This window comes from Macrosteles quadrilineatus, unplaced genomic scaffold (genome assembly GCF_028750875.1).
Source record: "Macrosteles quadrilineatus isolate MER2022 unplaced genomic scaffold, UCM_ALF_1.0 Scaffold_8__2_contigs__length_117827958, whole genome shotgun sequence".
NCBI lineage: Eukaryota > Metazoa > Arthropoda > Insecta > Hemiptera > Cicadellidae > Macrosteles > Macrosteles quadrilineatus.
This window is the reverse complement of record NW_026542601.1, coordinates 100,695,351-100,705,400: the sequence shown is the minus strand read 5'-3', so window position 1 is coordinate 100,705,400 and position 10,050 is coordinate 100,695,351. Positions and strand designations below refer to the sequence as shown.

At 35.0% G+C, this 10,050-nt stretch overlaps 1 protein-coding gene across 1 annotated transcript; it reads right to left on the bottom strand.

The window, feature by feature from the left end:
- Positions 1-776: 776 nt before the first annotated feature.
- On the bottom strand, positions 777-1,877 carry LOC129000608 (mucin-4-like). The gene has a single exon (XM_054427570.1). It carries the CDS (start codon positions 1,875-1,877, stop codon positions 777-779), a length of 1,101 nt encoding a protein of 366 aa, XP_054283545.1.
- Between the last annotated feature and the right edge of the window lie 8,173 nt (positions 1,878-10,050).

Below are 10,050 nucleotides of genomic sequence, written 5' to 3'. Positions count from 1 at the left end.
TATAAATTCAAGTAATACTTTCTGAAGAACGAGAGATTTGTAGGGGGAGAGGGTGCAATAGATAAATTATTAAAATAACATCAAGGACTCATTGTCAACATCTTATATGATCTTTGGAATCTTTAACCGATTTTTATGAAACTATGTATGTTTAGGTAAAAGATACTCATGTTTTAAATAGATTTAATTTGATATTTTTTATTTTAAAACTGTGGACATATTAATTTTATGTAATTTAAATTACAAAGAAATTGCTGATTTTCTGAGAATATATTACGAAAACTTGTATTTAGCCTTTAAAATACCCAAACAAAGGACACCAAGTTCAACAGCCAGAACAGTGGGAAACCCATTTTTACCACATAAAACCCGGTTACCATTGTCCGATTATGCTGGTTCGTAACCTCGTTCGAACGGAACTGCTTCAGTAAATGGGACTGAACGTAGAGGTACAATTGTCCCTCGTGCTCAAACCAAGTCACATGCACACCCTAGAAAATTATGAAAAGAAGGATTTAATCATGTTGCATATTGGATATTTTGCTAGTGTTCCGTAAATTGATTCAACATGTATTTTGCAACTATGTACTGTCAATTGTTAAATAACAGTCTTTCATTTTAATACTTTCTCTCTGCGTTCAAGAGCTAAGCTCATTTTGCAGGCTTGAGACTGCCAGTGGCCGCATTAAAAGTATTGACCCTCAAAACCCCAGAAGGAGGGAGTTTGGAAGATGTTTTAAGGCAAGGGAAGTTGAAAACATGCATAAACCCAGAGGTCAGAGTAGAGGATATAGTAGGAGAGCGAGTGGAGATGTAAGAGGGTATAGTAGGAGAGGGAGTGAGATGTAAGAGGGTATAATAGGAGAGGGAGTGTGATGTGAGAGAGTAAGTAGGAGAGGGAATGTGATATAAGAGGGTATAGTAGGAGAGGGAGTTAGATGTAAGAGGGTGTAGTAGGAGAGGGAGTGAGATTTAAGAGGGTTTAGTAGGAAAGGGAGTGAGATGTAAGAGGGTGTAGTAGGAAAGGGAGTGAGATGTAAGAGGGTATAGTAGGAGAGGGAGTGAGATGTAAGAGGGTATAGTAGGAGAGACAGTGAGATGTAAGAGGGTATTGTAGGAGAGGCAGTGAGATGTAAGAGGGTATTGTAGGAGAGGCAGTGAGATGTAAGAGGGTATTGTAGGAGAGGCAGTGAGATGTAAGAGGGTATTGTAGGAGAGGCAGTGAGATGTAAGAGGGTATAGTAGGAGAGGCAGTGAGATGTAAGAGGGTATTGTAGGAGAGGCAGTGAGATGTAAGAGGGTATTGTAGGAGAGGCAGTGAGATGTAAGAGGGTATTGTAGGAGAGGCAGTGAGATGTAAGAGGGTTTAGTAGGAAAGGGAGTGAGATGTCAGAGGGTATAGTAGGAGAGGGAGTGAGATGTAAGAGGGTATTGTAGGAGAGGGAGTGAGATGTAAGAGGGTATTGTAGGAGAGGGAGTGAGATGTAAGAGAGTAAGTAGGAGAGGCAGTGAGATGTAAGAGGGTATAGTAGGAGAGGGAGTGAGATGTAAGAGGGTATAGTAGGAGAGGGAGTGAGATGTAAGAGGGTATAGTAGGAGAGGGAGTGAGATGTAAGAGGGTATAGTAGGAGAGGGAGTGAGATGTAAGAGGGTATAGTAGGAGAGACAGTGAGATGTAAGAGGGTATTGTAGGAGAGGGAGTGAGATGTAAGAGAGTAAGTAGGAGAGGCAGTGAGATGTAAGAGGGTATAGTAGGAGAGGGAGTGAGATGTCAGAGGGTATAGTAGGAGAGGGAGTGAGATGTAAGAGAGTAAGTAGGAGAGGCAGTGAGATGTAAGAGGGTATAGTAGGAGAGGGGTGAGATTTAAGAGGGTCATGTGGTAGCACGAGGCTATCTGTCGTCTAAGATCAAAAATACTAAAAACGAACCTAGTGTATGTGGGAACTATGACGTTTGAAGACACAGGGGTTTTGTCGGAAGACTGTACTTGCTTCCTCTATGACGTAGGGAGATGTGGGGCCGAGAGTCTGAAATATTTCAGATTTGAGATAAAGTTTTATTCTGTTTTTGCAAAATAAAACCTTCTCTCGCATTTGAAATATTTATAATGAAATAACGTTTCTAGGTAACGAGAATTACATTTAAATACAATTATTCACTTATTTATAAGCTACTAAGGCACAGCTAGTTATCGACATGACTTGGTGCTATGGTATAATCTAGTCAATACTTGGCTATGATGTATTCAAATCCAAAGGGTTCGAAAATAACCACATTTATAGCTCTAAATATTATGAAGGACTCTTTAAAAAAACAGTTTGAATATAAATTACACCATCAAAAGATATCTAATATTTATTAACTAAAACTCAATCACCTTAAAACGCCTTAAGACACATGGAACAGCTAGTTTTAACAGATGCGTATTCCAAATCATCGAATAAGATCTTCCTTATTGAACCAAGTTCTGAAATACAAGGATATGACGGTATAAATGTAGGCTTACCCACTTTTTATTTAGGTACGGTAATTTAAAAATATATGTTGTAAAATCACATACAACTTGTACTTGGTGCCGTCCTTTCGCTGATATGCAATCTTAACTTAGTTTCAATATTACTTCAAATATTTTAAGAGTTTTCGGGGGTTTTACCCAAAAAACATTTGTGTAAAATATTAACAAATATTAAAATATTAGATCGTCCATACGAAGGAGAGGGTCTCGTTTGTATTCCGGTTTATTTGATGAATTTGAAGAATATTTTTAAATTGTAGGCTTATCTTACTTGGATTAGTGATACAAATCTTTAGTTAATATTGCCGTTAATAATATATTTAATTGATAATACCACTGATTTACTCTTGAGTGATGTAGAATATCTCTTTATCGATTTAGGAGGAAAAAACAAACTACCTTTACCTAATGGAGTTTTAAACCGTGACGCGTCTTACCTTTATTTACATCATAGGTTTATGTACATCATAAGGAGCTGGCAAACATTTCGTACTCTGTGCTTTATTTAGACAATTTGATTACTGTTGTTACTGTTGTTTTTGTTAAAGTCAATTGTAAACAGCGACCAATCAATGGTTGTAAACAATTGTATCTTTCTGAGAAAGATTGTAGTTGTCTATTTAAACAACTCTAACACCCCATAATGGTTATTATACGTCATGACTTTACCTTACAGCCTGCAATATTTTAGTTAGGGTTATGAATTTATTAATTTCTTCAGCGTCTAAAATATAATATAATAATGGTACGTCGCAGACAGGTGGGAGGTATTATATAATTACAGTTGGCGGATTTGAGGCCAGGCAATACATTAATTAATACTATGCTCTACCTAGAAGGTATGAAATAGTTGACCAGGAAAAAGTAATAATGAATCATATGCAGCCATACGTCTGTTTTACAATATTCCCCTTTTAATACTTGGTTACGATGCGTATTCATTGTAAATTATTAATAAATTTATCATTATATTTAATAATATTTTATAATTATAGGTTTTGATATAAATGTATCTATTTGATTGACAAAAAGGTCATAAAAGTTGTATTGGTGTATTGTATTGATTTATATAAATCGGATATGAATGAAAATACCAGGTTCAACTGAACCATATCTGACTCCCCTGAGAGGCAAGTCTTGTTTCCCTTTACAGGCTTCCATATTATCTAACATCAGGTAGATGTGCACATCTTCTTTGTTTTCTATTTTCCTGGTCTACTATGTTACTTAAATATCAATTTATCCATGAATGCATGCATTTTGTAAAAATAGTTTGCCATGAAAGAGTTTTCAGATACTTACATACTACCCGGTTACTTTGTGTTGGTTAAACAAAATTCTTTACACAGAGTGCTTTGTAGACATCCTGCTTTAATTCTTACTTTAATTTCAAGAATTCCTAGCCTTTGAGAATATTGAAGCTTCCGTCCGGATTAAATAAAAATAACTAGCAAAATAATAGGTAATATAAAGGACATAAATATAATCAGCCGTTTCAAATATTAGTGTAAATTTCAAATTTTATATCTGTTTAGATGTAAACAAATATTTTCTCCATAAGGCTAACATGTGAACTTAAAAAGCCAATGAGACAGAGCCTTGATTGCATTTCAAATATTTTTTGTTTGTTGGCAAACCTACGTGCCATGGCCTATCCTAGGACGCCTTGAACATGGTGAATGGTAGCATGGCAGCTTCAAAACAATTATCACAAAATTCATGCTAACTATAGATTACCAAACAATCAAAATTCTTTCATCGCTGTTGTTTCTAAAACAGTCATGTAATTTTGACTCTTAAACTTGCAATCTTTTCTAGTATTAGATTGGGAAAATTTAACATCTGCAATATATAAATATATAAATATCATTCATATCAATATATAAATTGCAGGAATGTTAAAATATAATATTTGGGGAAACTATTTTCACTTGCGATAAGTTTATTGAGAAAAAAATGTTTACCCTAAAAATCGACAAGTTTTTAAAGTTAGTCTTACATAGTTACAACATCAAAAATGTATATTTTAATTAAATGTAAACAGCGAGTTATAACGGTTCATATTCAATTTTATATATTTGCACGGTAAAATATTGGGAGCTTTATGGCTTTGTTTTGACTGTATAGTTTTGTGACCTTGCCAACAGAAACTAGAGTTCATAGTTGGAAACAGTTTTATGAGACAACTACCCGTGCATATAGCGTCCCACTTCCTGTTGGAATTTTCCTATTACATTTCAATAATGTGTTTGGGTTTCTATAAATATGTTTCTCTTTTTTGTTTTATTCTGTTTAAGTTAATACAATAATGCAGTGAGAAACATTTTATTAGTTTTAAACTATTTCGCAGAACCTAGTTAGCAGATGGTTTGACTTAGATGCAGAACAAGCATACTGTAATTTATAATAAGTCATAAACACTTGATGCCAAACCTTTCTCGATAGCGTTGAAGTTTTTTTAAGTCAGCCGTCATTTTTAAGTTGACTTTCAAAAGGTGCTTTTAATTTTTAGATGGTATTATAAAGTAAAGGTTTCACGGGTTTTTTTTTTTAAGAAGCCAAAAAAATGTTTATTCATTATTAAAAACTTAGAAGGTAAGTGTAGCGTTTTGGTAGAATTTTCATCATGTGTATTTAGAAGCCTGCTTTTCAATAATTAGTCAAAGTAAATTCCCCTGCCCCCACTTGAAAGTTAATTTGTAATTCATGGCTTTGAACACAATGTATGTATCTAGTATGTATGATATTTGCCAGGTGATATGTACTGTAAGACTATACTTGTATCTTTGAGAGTTTAAAGCCCAGCTGCTAAAATCTCTAGCACATCAGCTGATAACAAATGTGAAGACCACGTGCTCCGAGCTGCCAGCTGAGGCAGATATTGAGTCTGTATTGTTGGGACAAAGTGGTATTGGTTTGAATGTAATAGATTCGACAGGGAAAAGGATTTTTCCTTTATTCTGCTCGACACCTATTGATCGTATATCGCTAATATCGGTATACATCAGTAATATAAAATATTTAACTTGTAAAGTATTTGTAATACTAATAATTAATGTACAATACTTGAGAATAAAATAGTTATAACTTATTTAATTGCCCGTAACATAAGCCTATCTGTTGAGATAGATTCAACGACAAATAACTGATTGCATCATTCATCTCATTAGACAAAGCTAGCTCATACTCCTAATATATGTTACCAGTAGGGTAAATAATAGGGGAAATTGGATATAGTGTAGAAGCTATAACGAATAATATCGGAAACCCGATTCTTTAGAAAGGTATTGAAGACAAAATAGACCATATGCATCCAAATAAAGGACGATGCAAGTACAATTCACTCAATGTGGAAGACTTGTTACAGATTGAATTTAGAAAAAAAAAACAAATTGTTTAGGTAGAATAGAACGATATGAATGACGTTTTAATCTGATACTAATGTATCACCCAGCAACATTTTAATTAATTTTCCCCAACATATGACTACATTGTGTATCAAACAATGTATGTAACTATTTCACTAACATGCCATACATCACTGGTGTCTTCCATTTTGTGTGAATTGTGGTACGCACGGTACTTAAGTTCGTCTAATACGTTTCTGTGGTGGGTTTTAACTTGTAAGTTGGCCCATGATACCTCAACGCACTAACCATGTATATGTATAAATAGGGTTGGGCAAAAGTACGAACACTCCAAATTAACTTTTTTTAACAGGTTACACCAGGAAACCCAAACCCTCCAGACCTCTGTATGGCTTAAATTGCACTTTTTAGTTGGTTTCCCGATAACGTCCGAAACCCCAAAATAGGTCATTTTGGGGGTAACTCAAAAATTGTATAAAGCCTGTGACACCTTATTTTAAAGGCCATTAGTTAAAAAGAATATCGGCAAAAACTAAAGGTCTCTACTGTATTTCAAACGGATTACAACATACCGGCTATTTTTTTTTTCATCGGCCTGATAGACCCTATGTAAAGATTGTAAAAAAAAACTTCTTTTTGGTCGGTATGACAATTTTGTCCAAAACCCCCAAAGTAATCATTTACATGCTGGTTGTAAAATTGCCCGTTACAATGCCCAAATTTGACATATGTATATATTTTTTAATTAAAATATTTTGATTCAAACGATCAACAATTGATTATGAAGAGATTTAATGTAGTATGTTTTGCTCGACGTCATGTTAGAGAGTCTAAATATATGTATTTTCCCCAGGCGGATTGAATGGTGAAATAATATAGAAAATACCCAAACTGAAATTATTTTAAAATATTTTCGGTATGAATGAGTTTTGTAGTTTCAAAGAACACAATAAGGTTTATATGTTTTTTGTCTTCGTTTAACTTGAAATAAAAAGGGTTCATACGATATAAATTTAGTTGTTCTTTTGTAATCCTTTTTTTCAAAAGCCAGCACAAGTTTTAATGAATTCTTCCACATGAACGTTTCCCCTGTATGCCAAGTACAGAGTTTTTGTTTGAGTAAAACAAAGGATGAACTGTTTTTGACATATTCTGTTTAAAATCGCAGACTTATTATTAAACCTATCAAACGTACTTTTCTTTCCAAAAATGTAAACTATATTTGGTTTGTAATTTAAGCGAACACATCTCACAATGCAAATCTATTATTAGGATTAATATTATTCAAATGGTCAAAATAAAATCAGTGCATTTTAGATATTCCCTATTTTTTATACACACTTATGTACATTTATGCACACAGTTACATGTATGAGTGCAGTGAATGTTCTTAGATTTTTAACTACGTATTTTTTCCGGTTACTCTTGGAATACCACTGGTATGTTTATATTTTTACTTTCTTTACAGACATTTTTCTCCAATTCGAAAACTTAATGGCCATTGCTGCATAGCCAGGCGTGCAAATAGTTGGTTTACCACAAGTTTTTAACTGCAGCAATTTGTTTGTCGCAATCTTGCATTTCGGCTATTTCCTACACGACCTAACGGTTGGTTGTTGTAAAGCTATTGCCACAAGAAATAAAATAAACTTTAATAACAAACAAAATATATATTTACTCTTACATTATACTGTTAACTCACAAGACGGTAAATATGTAAAAAAGATTATAGGTGGCGATCGGTTACAATTAGACATTCCAATAAATCATCAAACCCAATTGGAGAAATCCTTTTATTTTGCCATTTGGATCTGATGATGATTGGAGTCTCAAATCAAAATCGATCACCTCTTACCCTATATGTTACCTTATATGTATGTACCGTCTTGTGAGTTAACAGTAAAAGTGTAAATATATTATTACAAGTGTTATTGACGTATTTTTGTACTTTCAGGTTAAGCTTGAACTCAAACAGCTATAAGTGATTTAACTAAAACGAGGTAACTACAAATTTCAGGAAATAAGAACACACTGGTCGTAAACAATGTTAAAATATTATAGACAGACAAGACAAAAATGATAGACTTGACCAAAGATGTGTATTTATTTTTTTACAAAAACCATAATAATCGATAAAACATATGTTAGTTAAACTGTATATGAAAGAAGGCAGGCATAGATTAGACATAGATTATTACATTCTCTCTCCCCCAAGAACTAACCATTCAAAAATTAGTTTCTTTTTCCTTTTCATTAGTTTTTTCTTTGGAGCAATAGTAATTTTTGGCCGAGGCTTGCGAAGGCTAACTTTGGCACTCACCAGTTCTTTAGTAATTTTCACTTTGAGCATAAGTTTACTTCTTTGTTGTTTGATTTCTTTGAATATTTCATAATACTTCTTATTCCTCTGGTTATCACTGCTGGACTTGTTGTGGTACTGTGAGATGTCAAAGCTCTCGTCACTGACCAGGTTAATTGAATCGTCCACTAGTGACATTCTCCTCACAGTCTCGTCTCTGGATATTTTCATAGGTGACAAGTTGGGATTGTCCTCCACACTGTTTCTTAGCACCTCCGCCATCTGCTCTTCAAGACACCATTGTGGCATCGTAGGTTCCTGTGAGCGACTACAGTTGTGTTTAAACAAGGCCATCAGACATGGGAACTTGCAGCCACACTGAGCACACTTGTTTGTTTGATTGTCATCGTTATTCTTGTGCTCCTTCCAGCACACACGTTTCTTCTTGTGTCTGTAGAAGGAGGTATTGTCAAACTGCACATCGCATCCACCACAAATTTTCAACTCTGAATCGTTCTCCGTTTTCTTCATTTCCCATAGAGGTTTGGCTTTAAGTTTTTTGTCTTCTGTTTTCACATTCTTCCTTTTGCCAGTTACCGCAAAGATCTTGTTCTTGATTTTGACACTGGATTCCAGCATGGTTTCCTTCAATACTTCAAGTATTTTGGAATTTTCTATCGGCTCATCGTCAACTAGACCTATTTCATTTTCTTTATCAGGCTCTTCCGTTTTCTCTCCAACCACTCGGACTGTCTGGACACTGGTGAGAATATCAGAATGTTTCTCAGAGTCTTGAATATCCTTAGCCTCCAGGGGTTGGCATTCCTTCTCTAACGCTTTTTCTTTTATTGGATCCCTGTCTAAGTGTGCTGTTTTGATTTTCATATCTTTGTTTCGAGTCCTTTCTTCTTGTGAGATGTTTTCTGCACCATATTTGTCAATCTCAAATGATTCCTTTGCTGTTTTGTACAATTTATCATATTTAAAACATGTCAGAGCAAAGTTGTCATCGATACGTCCTCCACTGTATTCTGGACATTTTCCATGCAACGACCAGCCTAAGTAACTCCAGGATAAAACTAGCGAGTTAGGAGGCCCTTCCACAACTTTCCTTGTCAATATTAGGTTGCAATTGTCTTGACCAATCAAGATGGTAGGTTTGGCATGAGATGTTGGTAGAGGTTGGTCGATTGAATTTAAATGAGACCATGTCTCACGAAGCTTTACTGAATCGATCGACTGTTGGGGTAAATCTAGAGGTGATTGAGTTCTTACATTACTTAATGTGAAAACTTCATCTTCATAGAACCCTTTTATTTTAAGTTCAACTCGTCTGGACGTTGGGTCAAAATGTTTAGTTGCATTTGACCAACAAGTGGTAAGGGGTTCAATGCTACCACTGATGCCTAATTTATCGGCAGTAGTCGAATCTAGCAGAGATATGGTTGAACCGTCATCTAAAAGTGCATATGTGTCGATCTGACAGCTTGGACCATATAACGTTACTGGACATGTTCTTAGTAAAACACGGTTATTTACCGAGTGATTGCTTATAATTTCTTCTTTCGATTGACCTTCCTGCCTGAAAGTGTTCTGTGCTCTGTCCCGGCTGATTTCTTGGGAATTTTTAGAGGCACTGTCAGTATGCAGAAGGCGATGGTGGGATAGTTTGCACCCATTGATTCCACAAGGTTTCTTTAACTTACAAAATTTGATGTGGTGACGACGGAAGCAAAAGAAACACAGTCTTTTCTCAATTATCATCTTCCACCGCTGCGGGACTTCTGCTTTTCTGAAAAGCTTACATTTATCGGTTTCGTGACTCTCCGAACAAAACATACAAACGTTTTCATTGGGCGAATTAGTA

Bases quoted from the DNA above. Each gene is read 5' to 3' on its own strand.
- LOC129000608 (XM_054427570.1), bottom strand. From the start codon at position 1,877: ATGACCCTCTTAAATCTCACCCCTCTCCTACTATACCCTCTTACATCT.